General features: G+C 48.6%; 1 protein-coding gene and 1 pseudogene across 12 annotated transcripts in view; one reads left to right on the top strand and one right to left on the bottom strand.

The window, feature by feature from the left end:
* Positions 1 to 61: 61 nt before the first annotated feature.
* On the top strand, positions 62 to 12,681 carry LOC138662531 (selenide, water dikinase 2-like; annotated as a pseudogene).
* Positions 12,678 to 19,196, bottom strand: part of IKBKG (inhibitor of nuclear factor kappa B kinase regulatory subunit gamma) — a 32,445-nt gene continuing 25,926 nt past the window's right edge. For all 12 annotated transcript variants that reach the window (XM_069748282.1, XM_069748291.1, XM_069748289.1 and 9 more), the window contains one exon: positions 12,678 to 13,917. In XM_069748282.1, the coding sequence (XP_069604383.1) occupies positions 13,775 to 13,917 (143 nt within the window). In that variant the 3' untranslated portion in view covers positions 12,678 to 13,774. The remainder of the gene's footprint in view (positions 13,918 to 19,196) is intronic.

Genomic DNA, 19,196 nt, shown 5'->3' on the forward strand with positions numbered 1-19,196 from the left:
TCTATGGTGGAGCTGCGCGCATGCGCTCTAAGCAGACGTATGACTTGTGGCGTCTGAGCCCCGGAAGTCGCATTCTGCACGCAGCTGTCATGGCGGCCGGTTCTCTGCCTGCTTCAATGGCGCCTTACTTTCCGGGGTACCGGCCGTTTGACCCCGAGTCTCTGGGTTTGGGGGCCGCCTTCCGCCTCACATCGTTCTCCGATTTGAAGGGCTGAGGCTGTAAAGTCCCGCGGGAGACTCTGCTCAGGCTCCTGGCGGGACTGGAGGACGGAGAACCCGGCGAGGGTGGTCGCCTGGACCCGGGGGGCCCCTGTGCGGTGCAGGAAGGAGGAGTCCCACGGCTGGGTGAGCAGACTCCCAGGGCCACTCCAGCTCTACTGGTCGCACGATGCCCTGAGCAGATCGGTGTCTATAGGAAGCACACAGCCCTTTGGCACGGCTCAGAGACTGCTGTGCCTGGAGATCTGAGCTTGTATCTTCGTCTCCCCCTTAAAGAACATGGAAGGGTCCCAGTGCTGTTTTCTGCCCATAAACCACTCGGCAGCACGTCTCCTGTTTACAATGGGGCGATGTGCTGCCGACAGCCCAAATAAGCGATCAGATGAACTAGCGCTTGGCTCGTACGATGGGCGCACGATTTTTGGACCGAGCATTGTTGTATCTGCTTAGTGGCCCTTAGTAATCTGATGATTGCACAATATTGGATGCTGGTTGGGTTTTACATCATTTTGAGGAACCGGCTACAAATAGGTTTATGCAACTTATTGGCGAATACCATAAAAGCGCGTCTCATGTCTATTTCCACTGTGGAGAAACCACGCGCTGTAGCAGTATTGTAGATGAGATTCCTCCACGCCGGGCAGAATAATGTAGCAAAAAAAAGGGAAGAAGCCAGCACTGCTTATGGTCAGAACGCAATAACTGAAGTGCAATTGCACATAAATTCTAACTGTATTTCAAATATGAGACATTTAGCAAACAATTGATCAATTCTTTGAGCTACCCCGCCACTTCACGGCAATCTCATAATGGGGCAGTCCTGAAATGTCCGCACTGGACCTGATCGGCCTTTACCTGCGCTTGCCTTTCCTGGCACCAAGGGAGTGATTCTGAAAATGCTCCAGGTACAGTTCGCATTTAATGTGGTCCTTTTTTTTTTTTTTTTTTTTTTTATACATTCAGGAAGCCATAATGGCACAACGTAAATAAAATACGAAGATTAGGACTGCCCCATTATGAGATTGCCGTGAAGTGGCGGGGTAGCTCAAAGAATTGATCAATTGTTTGCTAAATGTCTCATATTTGAAATACAGTTAGAATTTATGTGCAATTGCACTTCAGTTATTGCGTTCTGACCATAAGCAGTGCTGGCTTCTTCCCTTTTTTTTTGCTTTGCATTGGTATGTGGCTGACCACCACTGTTGCCGTGCACGCTGGGTTATGTGCGCCATTCTTTCTGTGTTCACTGTGATTGATAGGCTGCTGTGCACACACACAGCAGCCCTGCCCCGCCTCAGGCTCAAGTTAATTGTGCACCTGTGTCTCAGCCTGTCTCACCCTTCATCTTTGGTGCGGGTTTGGCAGTGTGGAAGCCAGATCTGAAATGTCCGCACTGGACCTGATCGGCCTTTACCTGCGCTTGCCTTTCCTGGCACCAAGGGAGTGATTCTGAAAATGCTCCAGGTACATTTCGCATTTAATGTGGTCCTTTTTTTTTTTTTTTTATACATTCAGGAAGCCATAATGGCACAACGTAAATAAAATACGAAGATTAGGACTGCCCCATTATGAGAGTGCCGTGAAGTGGCGGGGTAGCTCAAAGAATTGATCAATTGTTTGCTAAATGTCTCATATTTGAAATACAGTTAGAATTTATGTGCAATTGCACTTCAGTTATTGCGTTCTGACCATAAGCAGTGCTGGCTTCTTCCCTTTTTTTTTGCTTTGCGTCAGAATAATGTAGCACAATGATCCGCGCTGCGGCTCTGCACCATGTCCAGTTACTACTGCAAAGGGTGAAAGGCTCAGCTAATCTGCACTTTGCGCAATCTTTATATGTTGGTAAAATACTGTTGTGCTTTACTTTCAGGTATTGGCATGGACTCCTGTGTGATCCCTTTAAGGCAGAGGGGTCTTTCTCTTGTTCAGACCACTGACTTCTTTTATCCATCGGTGGAGGACCCTTACATGCAGGTGAGGAAAGGGTTAACCAGCAGTGTTGCCTTGTCATCCTGACTCCTAGGGATTTGTGTGCTGCCCCTGGAGGGATGGGATCTGCTGAGTCACTGTGATCCTGCCTGGTCTGAGCAGGGAAGGAATGCGGCCATTACAGGGGCCGGTGGTCCGCCCACCGCTGTGATTACACATCTTACACTTACCACTTCAGTCTCCTTTTAGATGAGGGGCATGCTCTTCAAAACTGTTTGCACAAAACCTACATTAGGCTACGTTCACATTGGCGTTCCGCCAATGTGCGTCGCTGTTGCGCCGGCGACGCAGCGGCGACGCGCCCCTATGTTTAACATAGGGGACGCGTGCGTCGTTTTGGTGGCGTTTTTCGCCACGTGCGTCGTTTCCGACGCTAGCGTCGGACACAAGAAAACGCTACATGTAGCATTTTCTGTGCGTCCGATTTTCGTCGGAAAACGACGCACGCGTCGCAAAACGCGCGTGCTTTTGCGCGTTTTGGCGTGCGTCGCCGACGCACGGCGGCGCAACGCTAATGTGAACGTAGCCTTAGTGCATGATCTTGCAGCCCCCGACCCACAGAAAAAGTTTAATGCTGTATTTGGTGAACATACAAATCTAATATGTCCCGCTTCTCATGCTCTTTAATGAACTTTTTTTTTTTAATTTGGCAGTTTCTCCTCATCTGCGTTCTTCCAGCACTATAGGTGCAGGAACTTCCTTACACTCACAATGCATCCACTGTCCAATAGCCTGCCTTCCCCCAGTTAATGCCCACATCTGTTACACCTGTATGCAGTTTGACAGCCAGCAGTGTGTTCTACCACATATGAGAATTACCTGAAGTTTTGATTGTTACAGGGAATACTTGAGCTCCCGGACCACCAATAATTCACTGCTAGTGACACCCATCATTATAACGAGCTGACACAAGGGGTCCTGATGCCACTCTTCTTGATGTCATGTGGGTTAACCCCTTCCCGACCCATGACGCCACGTAGGCGTCATGAAAGTCGGTGCCATTCCGACCCATGACGCCTATGCGGCGTCATGGAAAGATCGCGTCCCTGCAGATCGGGTGAAAGGGTTAACTCCCATTTCACCCGATCTGCAGGGACAGGGGGAGTGGTAGTTTAGCCCAGGGGGGGTGGCTTCACCCCCTCGTGGCTACGATCGCTCTGATTGGCTGTTGAAAGTGAAACTGCCAATCAGAGCGATTTGTAATATTTCACCCATTATAACGGGTGAAATATTACAATCCAGCCATGGCCGATGCTGAAATATCATCGGCCATGGCTGGAAATACTAGTGTGCCCCCACCCCACCCCTCCGATCGCCCCCCCACCCCCCCGATCTGGCCGGTACACTGCTCCGGCTCCCCTCCGTCCAGTGCTCCGCTCCCCCCCGTGCTCGTGCCCGCTCCCCCCGTGCTCCAATCACCCCCCCGTGCTCCAATCACCCCCCCTGCACTCCGATCCACCCCCCCCGTGCTCCGTTCCACCCCCCCGTGCTCCATTCCAGTCCCCCCGTGCTCCGTTCCACGCCCCCCGCGCTCCGTTCCACCCCTCCCGCGCTCCGATTCCTCCCCCCGTGCTCCGATCCCCCCCCCCGTGGTCCCCCCCCACCCTATCATACTTACCGATCCAGCCGTGGTCCCGTCCGTCTTCTCCCGGGCGCCGCCATCTTCCAAAATGGCGGGCGCATGCGCAGTGCGCCCGCCGAATCTGCCGGCCGGCAGATTCGTTCCAAAGTGCATTTTGATCACTGAGATATAATCTATCTCAGTGATCAAAATAAAAAAAATAATAAATTACCCCCCCCCCCCCTTTGTCACCCCCATAGGTAGGGACAATAAAAAAATAAAGAATTTTTTTTTTTTCCACTGTTAGAATAGGGGTAGGGTTAGGGGTAGGGTTAGGGGTAGGGTTAGGGGTAGGGTTAGGGGTAGGGTTAGGGGTAGGGTTAGGGGTAGGGTTAGGGGTAGGGTTAGGGGTAGGGCTAGGGGTAGGGTTAGGGGTAGGGTTAGGGTTAGGGTTAGGGCTAGGGTTAGGGTTAGGAATGTGCACACGTATTCTGGTCCTCTGCGGATTTTTCCGCTGCGGATTTGATAAATCCGCAGTGCTAAACCGCTGCGGATTTATGGCGGATTTACCGCGTTTTTTTCTGCGCATTTCACTGCGGTTTTACAATTGCGATTTTCTATTGGAGCAGTTGTAAAACCGCTGCGGAATCCGCACAAAGAAGTGACATGCTGCGGAATGTAAACCGCTGCGTTTCCGTGCAGTTTTTCCGCAGCATGGGCACAGCGATTTTTGTTTCCCATAGGTTTACATTGAACTGTACACTCATGGGAAACTGCTGCGGATCCGCAGCGTTTTCCGCAGCGTGTGCACATACCTTTAGAATTAGGCTATGTGCACACGGTGCTGATTTGGCTGCGGATTGGCCGCTGCGGATTCGCAGCAGTGTTCCATCAGGTTTACAGTACCATGTAAACATATGAAAAACCAAATCCGCTGTGCCCATGGTGCGGAAAATACCACGCGGGAACGCTGCGTTGTATTTTCCGCAGCATGTCAATTCTTTGTGCGGATTCCGCAGCGTTTTACACCTGTTCCTCAATAGGAATCCGCAGGTGAAATCCGCACAAAAAACACTGGAAATCCGCGGAAAATCCGCAGGTAAAACACAGTGCCTTTTACCCGCAGATTTTTCAAAAATGGTGCGGAAATATCTCACACGAATCCGCAACGTGGGCACATAGCCTTAGGGTTAGGGTTGGAATTAGGGTTGTGGTTAGGGTTAGGGGTGTGTTGGGGTTAGTGTTGTGGTTAGGGGTGTGTTGGGGTTAGGGTTGTGATTAGGATTATGGCTACAGTTGGGATTAGGGTTAGGGGTGTGTTGGGGTTAGTGTTGGAGGTAGAATTGAGGGGTTACCACTGTTTAGGCACATCAGGGGTCTCCAAACGCAACATGGCGCCACCATTGATTCCAGCCAATCTCGTATTCAAAAAGTCAAATGGTGCTCCCTCACTTCCGAGCCCTGACGTGTGCCCAAACAGTGGTTTACCCCCACATATGGGGTACCAGCATACTCAGGACAAACTGCGCAACAATTACTGGGGTCCAATTTCTCCTGTTACCCTTGTGAATCTAAAAAAATGCTTGCTAAAACATAATTTTTGAGGAAAGAAAAATGATTTTTTATTTTCACGGCTCTGCGTTGTAAACGTCTGTGAAGCACTTGGGGGTTCAAAGTGCTCACCACATATCTAGATAAGTTCCTTGGGGGGTCTAGTTTCTAAAATGGGGTCACTTGTGGGGGGTTTCTACTGTTTAGGCACACCAGGGGCTCTGCAAACGCAACGTGACACCCGCAGACCATTCCATCAAAGTCTGCATTTCAAAAGTCACTACTTCCCTTCTGAGCCCCGAAGTGTGCCCAAACAGTGGTTTACCCCCACATATGGGGTATCAGCGTACTCAGGAGAAACTGGACAACAACTTTTGGGGTCCAATTTCTCCTGTAACCCTTGGGAAAATAAAAAATTCTGGGCTAAATAATTATTTTTGAGGAAAGAAAACGTATTTATTATTTTCACGGCTCTGCATTATAAACTTCTATGAAGCACTTGGGGGTTCAAAGTGCTCACCACACATCTAGATAAGTTCCTTTCAGGGTCTAGTTTCCAAAATGGGGTCACTTGTGGGGGGTTTCTACTGTTTAGGCACATCAGGGGCTCTGCAAACGCAACGTGACGCCCGCAGAGCATTCCATCAAAGTCTGCATTTCAAAACGTCACTACTTCAATTCCAAGCCCCGGCATGTGCCCAAACAGTAGTTTACCCCCACATATGGGGTATCACCGTACTCAGGAGAAACTGGACAACAAATATTGGGGTCAAATTTCTCCTGTTACCCTTGGGAAAATTAAAAAATTCTGGGCTAAATAATTATTTTTGAGGAAAGAAAACGTATTTATTATTTTCACGGCTCTGCATTATAAACTTCTATGAAGCACTTGGGGGTTCAAAGTGCTCACCACACATCTAGATAAGTTCCTTTGGGGGTCTAGTTTCCAAAATGGGGTCACTTGTGGGGGGTTTCTACTGTTAAGCCACATCAGGGGCTCTGCAAACGCAACGTGACGCCCACAGAGCATTCCATCAAAGTCTGCATTTCAAAACGTCACTACTTCACTTCCGAGCCCCGGCATGTGCCCAAACAGTGATTTACCCCCACATATGGGGTATCAGCGTACTCAGGAGAAACTGGACAACAACTTTTGGGGTCAATTTCTCCTGTTACCCTTGGGAAAATAAAAAATTGCAGGCTAAAAGATCATTTTTGAGAAAATAATTTTTTTTTTTATTTTCATGGCTCTGCGTTATAAACTTCTGTGAAGCACTTGGGGGTTCAAAGTCCTCACCACACATCTAGATTAGTTCCTTTGGGGGTCTAGTTTCTAAAATGGGGTCATTTCTGGGGGATCTCCAATGTTTAGGCACACAGGGGCTCTCCAAACGTGACATGGTGTCCGCTAATGATTGGAGCTAATTTTCCATTTAAAAAGCCAAATGGCGTGCCATCCCTTCCGAGCCCTGCCGTGCGCCCAAACAGTGGTTTACCCCCACATATGGGGTATCAGCGTACTCAGGACAAACTGGACAACAATATTTGGGGTCCAATTTCTCCTATTATCCTTGGCAAAATAGGAAATTCCAGGCTAAAAAATCATTTTTGAGGAAAGAAAAATTATTTTTTATTTTCATGGCTCTGCGTTATAAACTTCTGTGAAGCACCTGGGGGTTTAAAGTGCTCAATATGCATCTAGATAAGTTCCTTGGGGGGTCTAGTTTCCAAAATGGGGTCACTTGTGGGGGAGCTCCAATGTTTAGGCACACAGGGGCTCTCCAAACGCGACATGGTGTCCGCTAACAATTGGAGCTAATTTTCCATTCAAAAAGTCAAATGGCACGCCTTCTCTTCCGAGCCCTGCCGAGTGCCCAAACAGTGGTTTACCCCCACATATGAGGTATCGGCGTACTCGGGAGAAATTGCCCAACAAATTTTATGATCCATTTTATCCTACTGCCCATGTGAAAATGAGAAAATTGAGGCGAAAAGAATTTTTTTGTGAAAAAAAATTACTTTTTCATTTTTACAGATCAATTTGTGAAGCACCTGAGGGTTTAAAGTGCTCACTAGGCATCTAAATTAGTTCCTTGGGGGGTCTAGTTTCCAAAATGGGGTCACTTGTGGGGGAGCGCCAATGTTTAGGCACACAGGAGCTATCCAAACGCGACATGGTGTCCGCTAACGATGGAAATAATTTTTCATTCAAAAAGTCAAATGGCGCTCCTTCCCTTCCGAGCCTTACCATGTGCCCAAACAGTGGTTTACCCCCACATATGAGGTATTGGTGTACTCAGGAGAAATTGCCCAACACATTTTAGGATCCATTTTATCCTGTTGCCCATGTGAAAATGAAAAAATTGAGGCTAAAAGAATTTTTTTGTGAAAAAAAAGTACTTTTTCATTTTTACGGATCAATTTGTGAAGCACCTGGGGGTTCAAAGTGCTCACTATGCATCTAGATAAGTTCCTTGGGGCGTCTAGTTTCCAAAATGGGGTCACTTGTGGGGGAGCTCCAATTTTTAGGCACACGGGGGCTCTCCAAACGTGACATGGTGTCCGCTAAAGAGTGGAGCCAATTTTTGATTCAAAAAGTCAAATGGCGCTCCTTCCCTTCCAAGCCCTGCCGTGCGCCAAAACAGTGGTTTACCCCCACATATGAGGTATCAGCGTACTCAGGACAAATTGGACAACAACGTTCGTGGTTCAGTTTCTCCTTTTACCATTGGGAAAATAAAAAAATTGTTGCTAAAAGATAATTTTTGTGACTAAAAAGTTAAATGTTCATTTTTTCCTTCCATGTTGCTTCTGCTGCTGTGAAGCACCTGAAGGGTTAATAAACTTCTTGAATGTGGTTTTGAGTACCTTGAGGGGTGCAGTTTTTAGAATGGTGTCACTTTTGGGTATTTTCAGCCATATAGACCCCTCAAACTGACTTCAAATGTGAGGTGGTCCCTAAAAAAAATGGTTTTGTAAATTTCGTTGTAAAAATGACAAATCGCTGGTCGAATTTTAACCCTTATAACTTCCTAACAAAAAAAAATTTTGTTTCCAAAATTGTGCTGATGTAAAGTAAACATGTGGGAAATGTTATTTATTAACTATTTTGTGTCACATATCTCTCTGGTTTAACAGAATAAAAATTCAAAATGTGAAAATTGCGAAATTTTCAAAATTTTCGCCAAATTTCCGTGTTTATCACAAATAAATGCAGAATTTATTGACCTAAATTTACCACTAACATGAAGCCCAATATGTCACGAAAAAACAATCTCAGAACCGCTAGGATCCGTTGAAGCGTTCCTGAGTTATTACCTCATAAAGGGACACTGGTCAGAATTGCAAAAAACGGCAAGGTCTTTAAGGTCAAAATAGGCTGGGTCTTGAAGGGGTTAATATAAACATTTTTATTTTTTTTTGTCCCCAGGGTCGCATTGCCTGTGCCAACGTGCTGAGTGACCTCTATGCCATGGGGATTACGGAGTGTGACAACATGCTGATGCTGCTGAGTGTCAGCCAGAAGATGACGGAGGAGGTAAGGCCGGCAAATGGTTTCTTGACCCTTGTGACACCTTAATGTTTGCATGCTTTGACTCAATGTAGCAGACTTCCTGAGAGCTGACAGAGATGTCCACCATGATGACATGTAAAGTCCCCCAGATAATTTCCCCATCAGGTTTCATGTGGGCCTCGCGCTCGGGTGGCTCGCTTGCCGCGGGCCCTCGTGCTCAGGTGGCTCGCTTGCCGCGGGCCTCGCGCTCAGGTGGCTCGCTTGCCGCAGGCCTCGCGCTCAGGTGGCTCGCTTGCCATGAGCCTCGCGCTCAGGTGGCTCGCTTGCCGCGGGCCTCGCGCTCAGGTGGCTCGCTTGCCGCGGGCCTCGCGCTCAGGTGGCTCGCTTGCCGCGGGCCTCGCGCTCAGGTGGCTCGCTTGCCGTGAGCCTCGCGCTCAGGTGGCTCGCTTGCCGCGGGCCTCGCGCTCAGGTGGCTCGCAACAGTGACTTGGGTATGATTTGATTTACCTTTTTTTTTCTTTTTTGTTAAGTCGCCCAAATATTTTGGTCACATGACTTTTTGGAAGCAGTCGTGTTTCTCTAATCTTACATGGGGATTATACCGGTTACATCTTGATGGCTGATGCGACTGATCCAGGCTTCAGGGTGCGATTGGAGCCCGCGGCTCATTTTCTGTGATGGCTCTTTCTTAGTCAGACACAATAGACTCCTTGTTATGTGTTCCAGGAACGGGAGAAGGTGACACCGCTGATGATGAAAGGTTTTAAGGATGCAGCTGAGGAGGGGGGCACCTCCGTCACCGGGGGCCAGACCGTGGTTAATCCGTGGATCATCATTGGAGGAGTGGCAACAGTTGTGTGTCAGTCCAACGAATTCATCATGTAAGTTTCCTTCTGGATTGGGCTCTAGTTGGTTCCAGGGTCTGATCTTAGAGGGATTGTCCAGACATAAAAAAAAAACCTCTAAACTTCTTTGTAATGTAATTATGGCTGGACTGCTTCCTTACATTGGGCAACTTTTTATAGATGCAGTGGGGGAAATAAGTATTTGATCCCTTGCCGATTTTGTAAGTTTGCCCACCGACAAAGACATGAACAGTCTATAATTTTAAGGGTAGGTTAATTTTAACATTTAGAGAAAGAATATCAAAAATAAAATCCAGAAAATCACATTGTATAAATTCTATAAATGTATTTGCATTTTGCAGTGAGAATTAAGTATTTGATCACTCTGGCACACAAGACTTAATACTTGGTGGTAAAACCCTTGTTGGCAAGCACAGCAGTCAGATGCTTTTTGTGGTTGATGATGAGGTTTGCGCACATGTCGGGAGGAATTTTGGTCCACTCTTCTTTGCAGATCAAATGTAAATCACTTAGATTTTGAGGCTGTTTGGCAACTCGGAGCTTCAACTCCCTCCATAAGTTTTCTATGGGATTAAAGTCTGGAGACCAACAAGGGGTTTTGCCTCAGAGTATTAAGTCTTGTTTGCCAGAGGGATCAAATACTTATTTCTCATTGCAAAATGCAAATACATTTATAGAATTTATACAATATGATTTTCTGGATTTTATTTTTGATATTCTATCTCTCAATGTTAAAATTAACCCACCCTTAAAATTATAGACTGTTCATGTCTTTGTCAGTGGGCGAACTTACAAAATCAGCAAGGGATCAAATAGTTATTTCCTTCACTGTAAAACCTGTCATTTCTTCCCAAGGCCGCACAACGCTGTTCCTGGTGACGTCCTGGTGCTTACGAAGCCCCTCGGGACGCAGGTAGCTGTGAACGCACATCAGTGGTTGGACAACGTAAGTGATCGTTCTGGGTCATCGTCATCTGGACGCTTTTGTGATTTGACCCCGGTAATAACTATCCTAAATCTCCTCCATCAGGCTGAACGCTGGAACAAGATCCGTCTGGTGGTGAGCAGAGAGGAGGTTGAGCTGGGATACCAGGAGGCCATGTTTAATATGGCGACTCTGAATCGTACAGGTAACGTATAGCTGGTGGTCATCATGTCGGGAGCGACCTCTCGTACTCTAGCTGTAACATACCGGATCGCTTTTATGTAATGGTGATTTTGGTTTTAACACTTTAAGTGCCAACCTCCCCAGCCCCCCAAAAAATAAAAACCCAAACATATACCCACCTCCCATAGCACTGTCTCTCTTGGTGGTCATGTTACATTGTCACCTGAGCGCTGCTGCTTATTAGCAGACTGATGGTCTGCAGCCTTTACTCTTCCGTCTGATGGAACCAAGAAGACTGCATCCTATAATCGGCAGCTGATTGGCTGCAGCGCTCACATGACAATGTCACTTGACCGCTGGAAGACAGCGCCAACAACGCTGGAACGGTGTTGGACTTTGCGTTATTTATTTATTTTAATTGGGGCCACACTAGCATTTAAATAGGGTGTCCGGGTCTTGGGGTACAAGTCTGTAGTCACTGCAGATTTGTGAATTCTCACAGTGCGCAGTGTGCGCATAGTCAGGATCTGGTTGGAATACAGGAGAATCTTCACTGTTTGCCAAGTGCTGCTACACCTTTAGTAGTGGTTGTTCCTGGTACTACACCTCAGGGCCTCTTCCTTCACAACGGGTGCTAAGAGTTGGCCCCCCACCAATTTAATATTGAAGGAGTACATCTGTTGGAATTTATGCTATGTGCCAGATTAGAATACCACTCTGAGGTCTACGTTTTTTTTTTTTTCCCCCTAGCTGCGGCCTTGATGCACTTATTTAACGCCCACGCTGCTACCGATATTACTGGTTTCGGGATCTTGGGGCATGCTCAAAACCTGGCGCAGCAGCAACTCTGCGAAGTGAACTTTGTCATCCACAATTTGCCCATCATTGCCAAGATGGTGGCCATCACGAAGGCCTGCGGAACCCGATTCAGTTTACTTCAAGGAACGTCCCCGGAGACTTCGGGTGAGTACGGACTGATGGGGTAACTAGTGGGCGGCAGCGGCATTATATGTTCGGAAACGATTGCCGAATCCGAATTTGCCATGTTGGTACCCTATTTGTGCCAAATTTATGTTTGACGATCATTTCCGAACATATTTGCTCATTTCATTGATTCCAATGGCGTTCGGCAAATATTGTAAAAACGATATTCGCCGGGCGATTGTAAACTGAATATTGAAAAATACGCTCACCTCTAATTACTACTTGATTGTGACTGGTTGTGCCGCTGCTTTCTAACCTGAATATCTTCTTGTAAAGGTGGTCTACTCATCTGCCTTCCGAGGGAGCAAGCGGCACGCTTCTGTGCCGAGATAAAGTCCCCCAAGTACGGCGAGGGCCACCAGGCGTGGATCATTGGTATAGTGGAGAAAGGAAACCGGTCTGCCCGCATTATTGAGAAACCTCGCATTATCGAAGTGACCCCACGTGGTGCTGGGACCAGTGACAACAGCACCGCATCCAGTCTAGAAGGACCATGCTAAACTGGAAAGTATCACTGGGCCTCAGGGTTATTGATTGGACTGAAACTTAATTATCTCTGGACTATGGGGTAAAACTAAGGAAATGGAATATATTGGAATGTGATTTGTTGATTTTCATCATGGACACTGAATAAAGCCCTTCCGTACTCGTCTCCTCCGCTCTGGGTCCAGGCCTGAGCAGCTGGGTCTGAGAGTTATGGAGGAGAGCGGGCTCCCGTTGCCTTCCACACCCGCCTCTGTTAATGACGCCACATCCTGTAAAACCCGCTCCTGTCGGGCTGGCGGTGGTTGATGTGAGCTCAGAGGAGGTTTGGACGGTCAGCGATGCCCGGGATTGGGCCCTTTAAGATAATTTTTTTTCAATAAACGAAATGTAAAACAAATCAAAAAGGCATTTTTGGTGCTTTTTTACACCACATTTTATGTACAGAGGAACACAATGATGTGTCGGGAAGAAACAGTAAGTACGTTCTCCATTCTGGGTCGGCGGGATGAGCCACCGAGAACCGATCACTGCACAGCGATGCGCAGACTCTGGTAGTCATTCTACAGCGGATCTGTCACCAGATATCACTAGAGACTAACCCTTTAAGGACACGGATGTTTTTTTGCTTTCTTCCGTCACCCATAACTTTATGTCTGGCAATAGCAGATAATATACTGGGGTGGGAACAATCCAAGGTGGTGAAAAAGGTTTTTGGGGTTCAGTTTTTAAAGTAGCACTTTACAGATCACTGCTACCAATGTTCTGTTTCTCCTCCCCAACCCCCTTGACTTTATTTTTTTTTCTAAATGCAATCTGTTTAATTTTTCCAGTTTGAGGTATCGCTTAAAGCGCCCTTCATTTTCATGCTAACATCTTGTTCTTCCCCTTTATGACATTTACAGTATGAGCTGATTGAATGGGGTAATACCATTTTGTTTTCTACTTTCTAAATATCAAAAATTAAATTTGAAATGTTAAGATTTTACATAAAAAAATAATATAAATAAAACTTCCTGTCAGTCCCTTACAGAGACTTGATCCTCCCCGCCATCTGTCAGATTCAGTGGCATTTACAGGTATAGCACGTAAGAGGCCGGTGCCGACTGCTTGGCGCCCCCTGTGTATGGAGCGGGCGCAGCTCCCAAATATGACTGATGTTGGAGAGGGGGTGAAGATAAGCATTTTAATATTAGCTGGGGAAACTTTGAGAAATCATTATACGACCATACTAATGCGTCTACAAAGTACACCAGCCTCATCAGGTCTAAAATCAATCAAATGTATGCAGATAGTATGGTGATATCTGGCGACAGATCTGCTTTAAGCAAAAAAAAAAAAAAAGTTTAATTTGTCTTACATTCATAAAGTGGAGGATTACCCGTCCCTCCCCCAAACATTTGCATCATCCTTCAACTTCCAATAGTAAAATTGCATCAGTGTACAGTCAGGTAAGAGTCCATTCACAATCTATAGGAACAATCCATAGTGTTGGGCGGCTACTGTATACAATCCATCACGTGTATCTGCAGAGTATCTATGTCTGGCGCTTTGTACTGACACTTCGGGCAGCAGAACTCTTGTCGTTCCAAAGGGGGGATGGAAGGTGGTGATGGAGTAGCGTAGGGCGACGGGTACAGACCTAGGAAGGAAATGGGGAGGTGATGGTAAGAATCACGTAAGAGCAAGCAATTAATTTGTCTCCCCACCTACATTACTATGGGTGTAAGTACCGGCCTCACAACAGTGTCTAATTACCCAACTGATGCCATAAAATGGCAAAAATGAAGCCACGCCATGTACCAAATATACTGCAATACAAAAAATGTATCGCTAGTGTAAGTTCCCTTAGGGGACTCGGAAAAAAAAAAATATATAGTTTCACCATGTCTGCAATAATCCTATCTAAAACTATTTATCCTGTACAATAAAGCAAAAAAAAAACCCCTCAGCTTTACGTTTTTTTGGTGAAAGCACCTCCTGCAATTAAAACATAGTATGGGCCTTTATATAAATCAATAGCTCAGCACCCAGACAAAAAAAAAGCCCTTACACTTGTCTACTACTAGAAAAATGGAAGAAGAAAAAAAAGTTACAGGTCTCAAAAAAAAGCAGCATGAACCAAATTTTTTTTTTCTCTACAAATTTCATAAATTTGATTTATCTACCCCTCTAATCAGTCTATATGGACATGTAGGCCATAGGAAGCTGAATAAAATATCTGTGATCCAATGTCTTACTCCAGAGAAATCCTCTTTTCTTTCTCGCCTCATTGGGGGACACAGGTAACCATGGGTGTATGCTGCTGCCACTATGCAAATAAAGAAGTAACTCTTCCCCGGCAGTGTACACCCTCCGACAGGCACCTCAGTTTTTGCTTAGTGCCTGTAGGAGGCGGACCTGGATCTAACACCAGATCCGCATTTTGTTTACAGGGATTTGCTGTGTGTTATTAATCATTTCCCCCTTTCTTTTTCAGATACTTTTCTTCAGGGTAACAGGGTGCAGTTTTTTTCTCACCCTGTTTTCCCCACGTTGAGCGACCGAGAGAGCATTGTGGTATCACCCACATCGCACCCTCTCGGACCCGCTGGGCAGGACTTTGTCCCCTGTCACCCTTCGGGTGTTCAGGGTGACCTTTCCTCTGTGGCCAGTCCTGCCCATTTCCCCTCCTCATCCCTCTCCTCAGAGTGGGCTGAGAGAAAGACGGCGGTCACTTCCAGTGACCCTCTCCCCCTGTTTAGGGGTGTACGCCGTCTTCTGCGCCGGATTTCGTGGCGCGGGAAGGAGGACTTCATCCCAGGACCCTCTACTCTGACAAGGGCTCCTGATGTGTTCCTCAACCTCAGGTAGGGAATCTTCAATCAACATTTAGTGGGCAGCTCAGGATGACCAGTAACCCCCCCCACCCCCCCAGCGATCTCTTAGGAGGGCCTCTGCTTTCTATGGAGTCACCTTTATTCTCGCGTCGCTTCGGTCGCCACACGGCAGGCATCCTTTATTTTCCCCCCCTTCTATTTCAAACCCCTTCGGGTGCGCGCCATTTTTTTCTTACTACAGGCAGCCTTTTGGCGCCCGGCTCACCACGCCCCCTTGCGGCATTGTCCCGCCCTGCATCCCCGCGGCCAGGAGTCTCTCGGGGGCGTTCTTCTTCTCTCCCCTTCGGCGCTTGTACACGCCCACCTCATCGCGTTGTTCCCGCGCTCCACAGGCCGACTTCATCTTCCTGCCAGCGTCTCCTCACATCGCGTGGGACACGAGGATCCCTGGGGGACACAGACTTCTGCGGCTGCCACTGTGTTTTCGGTAGGCTCGGCGCTACTGCTCTCTCGGGCTCTACTCCTCCCTGCAGTACTTCTCCGCACCTGGACAAGGTAATATCTCTACCTATGTCCGACCCCGCTCCAGGCTATTCCACTACAGTCATCCACTACGCCTGCACTCACTGTAAGAAAAAGTGGGCCTCAGGTCAGCCTTCTCCTTTCTGCCTGTCCTGCGTTCCTCCCACCATGTCAGCCCCTCAGGAGGCTCCCAGATCTCGGGATGAGTGGGCTGTTGCAATGTCTCAATCAGTGTCAGACCTGACTAAAATGTCTCAGTCCCTGGTCCAGGCACTTGAACGTATCCCGCTTCTCTCTAATGCCACCAGTGCCACTAACGCCTCACACGGCGATTCGCTCGCACCTGTCCAAGACCCTCACAGAGGCAGACTTGAGAAAAGAGACAAAGAAAAAAAAGACCCTATCTAGATCCACTTCCAGTTCACCGGACCACACCGGGATACCCCTATCTGCCCATTCCCCCTCCTCGCAGGCGGACGTCGGGTTCAACAACACTACTTCTACACACTGGGAAAACCCTGGTAAGCGTTTCCCTGGCAGGAAACGGCTGGACATTTTATACCCTTTTCACTCCGATCTTGTCAGCAAATGGTCCGAGTCTCCTAAGGTCGACCCGCCTGTGTCCAGGCTATCTGCTCAGACGGTTCTGTCTATTCCGGACGCGGCTTCTCTTAAAGGGACTCTGTCACCCCCTCCAGCCGTTAGAAACTAAAAGAGCCACCTTGTGCAGCAGTAATGCTGCATTCTGACAAGGTGGCTCTTTTAGTTTTTGGTGCAGTCAAAGCAGAAATAAAGCGTTTTATAATTTCGCAAAAATACCTGTCTTTAGACAGGGAGGCAGGTCTTAACCCCCCTGCTGCACACGCCACACTTCCGTCACTCAAATCTTCTTCGGCGCCGGGCACCGCCCCCTCCGCACTGTTTTCCAATCAAATTCTGCGCCTGCGCTGTTTAGTTCTGGCAGGCGCAGTGAGCGCTGCCCGTCTGACCTCAGATGCAGTCTTGCAGATTGCGCCTGTGTGGCCACCCACCTTGTGAATCCCAGCCCCGCACAGTGAATAATGCATAACACACTGCGGGGCTGGGATTCACAAGCTGGGTGGCCGCACAGGCGCAGTCTGCAAGACTGCATCTGAGGTCAGACGGGCAGTGCTCACTGCGCCAGCCCCTGGCAGAACTAAACCGCGCAGGCGCCGGATTTGATTGGAAAATAGCGCGGAGGGGGCGGCGCCGAAGAAGCTTTGAGTGAAGGCAGTGTGGCGTGTGCAGCAGGGGGGTTAAGACCTGCCTCCCTGTCTAAAGACAGGTATTTTTACGAAATTATAAAACGCTTTATTTCTGCTTTGACTGCACCAATAACTAAAAGAGCCACCTTGTCAGAATGCAGCATTACTGCTGCACAACGTGGCTCTTTTAGTTTCTAACGGCTGGAGGAGGTGACAGTCACTTTAAGGACCCCACGGACAGACAAATTGAGGCATAAGCCAAATCGGTGTTTGAGGCTTCTGGAGCCTCCTTCTGTCCTAGTTTCGCTTCTACATGGGTAGCGAAAGCTGTGTCAGCCTGGGCCAAAACCCTGCGCAGAGGCATTTTGGCCTCTGCTCCTGTTGAGGAACCGGATTTAGCAGATCAGATTTCTCTCGCGGGTAAATATCTCATGAATGCCTCCCTTGATGCGGTGGCCTGCTCGGCTAGGGCTAACAGTAACATTGTGGCCATTCGCTGGGTTCTTTGGCTAAAAGCGTGGAACGCAGATCCTGCTTCTAAAAAAAAAAAAAAAATCCCTCACTGGTCTGCCCTTCCAGGGTTCTAGACTCTTAGGCACGCAGTTGGATCAAATGATCTCGGACGCTATGGGTGGTAAGAGTACCTCCTTACCCCAGTCCAAGCCTAAACGTTCCTTCAACAGGAGGGGCCCCCAGTCCTTTCGTCCCTTTTGGTCCTTTGCCTCCGCAGGAAACCCCAACCAGGACCGGTCGGTCTTCCTCACAAGCAGACCGGAGGAAGCCTTCTTTCAGGCCTCCCCCGCGCTGGAGAGCTAAGAGCCACCCCTCAAAACCATCTGGACCTCGTGGCCACAGGTTTTCTAATAAATGATGGGTCGCCCCCACCTAGAAATCCCTCCAAGGTGGGAGGCCGGCTTCATCTGTTCTTAGCCATCTCCGGATTCGGCACTTCAGGATGGGATCTCTACGCTTGGTGGTCGCGTCAATGGAACAGGGAGAGTTTGTGTTCCGTGGCCATCGGGGATGCGTACCTACACGTTCCTATTTGCGTACAGCATCAGAGATTCCTCCGGTTCGCGATCCAAGAACTTCATTACCAGTTCACGGCTCTCCCTTTCGGACTGGCGTCTGCTCCTAGGGTCTTTACGAAGGTCATGTCAGCTGTCAAAGCCATTCTGCGTTCAAAGGGGATTCTGGTAATCTCATACATCGACGACCTCTTGATCAAGGGTTCATCCCGTCGGGATTGCAGCCAGAGCCTCCAGCTTACTCTGGACACGCTTCTTTGCCTCGGCTGGATAATCAACTACCAGAAGTCTTCCTTGATTCCAACCCAGCGTCTGGAGTTCCTGGGCATGGAATTCGACACATCTCAGGCTCAGGTCTTCCTCCCCAAGGAGAAGTTCCTTTCTCTTCGTCGTGTCAGAGCACCAAAGGGCCCGAACCCTCTGTCCCTCCACCTGGCCATGAGGGTTCTGGGGAAAATGGTCGCTTCTATGGAAGCGGTCCCCTATGCCCAGTTCCACTCTCGTGCCCTCCAGCTGGCCCTTCTGGCTGCCTGGGACAGGAACCCACTTTCCCTGGACCGCCCGCTTTGCCTCTCTCCCAGGGTGAAAGTCTTTCTCTTGGTGGACGCTGTCCACCTCCTTTCTGCGCGGGAGGTCATTTCTCCCTCCCTGCTGGCAGGTTATCACCACCAATGCCAGCCTCCAAGGTTGGGGAGCGTTTTTTCTCCACCTCACGGCCCAGGGCCGCTGGACTTCTCAGGAGGCGTCCCTCCCTATCAACCTCTTGGAAATCAGAGCCATCTTCCTAGCCCTCATCCGCTGGGAGTCTCTCCTCTCAGGAAAACCTGTCCGCATTCAGTCGGACAACGCCACAGCGTGGCTTACATAAACCAGGGAGGGACTTGCAGCAGACAAGTCATGATGGAAGTGGCAAAAATTCTGCGTTGGGCGGAGGGTCACGTTCCCTCTCTATCAGCCGTCCACATCCCAGGGGTGGACAATTGGAAAGCTGACTTTCTAAGTCGCCAGGGGAACATGGCGGGCGAGTGGTCCCTTCAATCTTCAGCCAGATTTACCAGCGGTGGGGCGTCCCAGATGTCGACTTCATGGCCTCCCGGGCAAACCACAAGGTTCCCCAGTACATTTCCAGATCTCGGGATCTGATGGCCGTTGGATGCGACGCTCTCGTGATCTCGTGGGCCCAGTTCCAGATGCCTTATCTGTTCCTACCCCTCCCCTTGATCCCAAGGGTCATAAAAAAGATCAAGTCGGAAGGGGTCCCCGTGCTCTTCGTACCACCAGATTGGCCTCGCAGGGCCTGGTATGCGGAACTGGTGAACATGCTAT

Source organism: Ranitomeya imitator, chromosome 2 (assembly GCF_032444005.1).
Source record: "Ranitomeya imitator isolate aRanImi1 chromosome 2, aRanImi1.pri, whole genome shotgun sequence".
Lineage (NCBI taxonomy): Eukaryota > Metazoa > Chordata > Amphibia > Anura > Dendrobatidae > Ranitomeya > Ranitomeya imitator.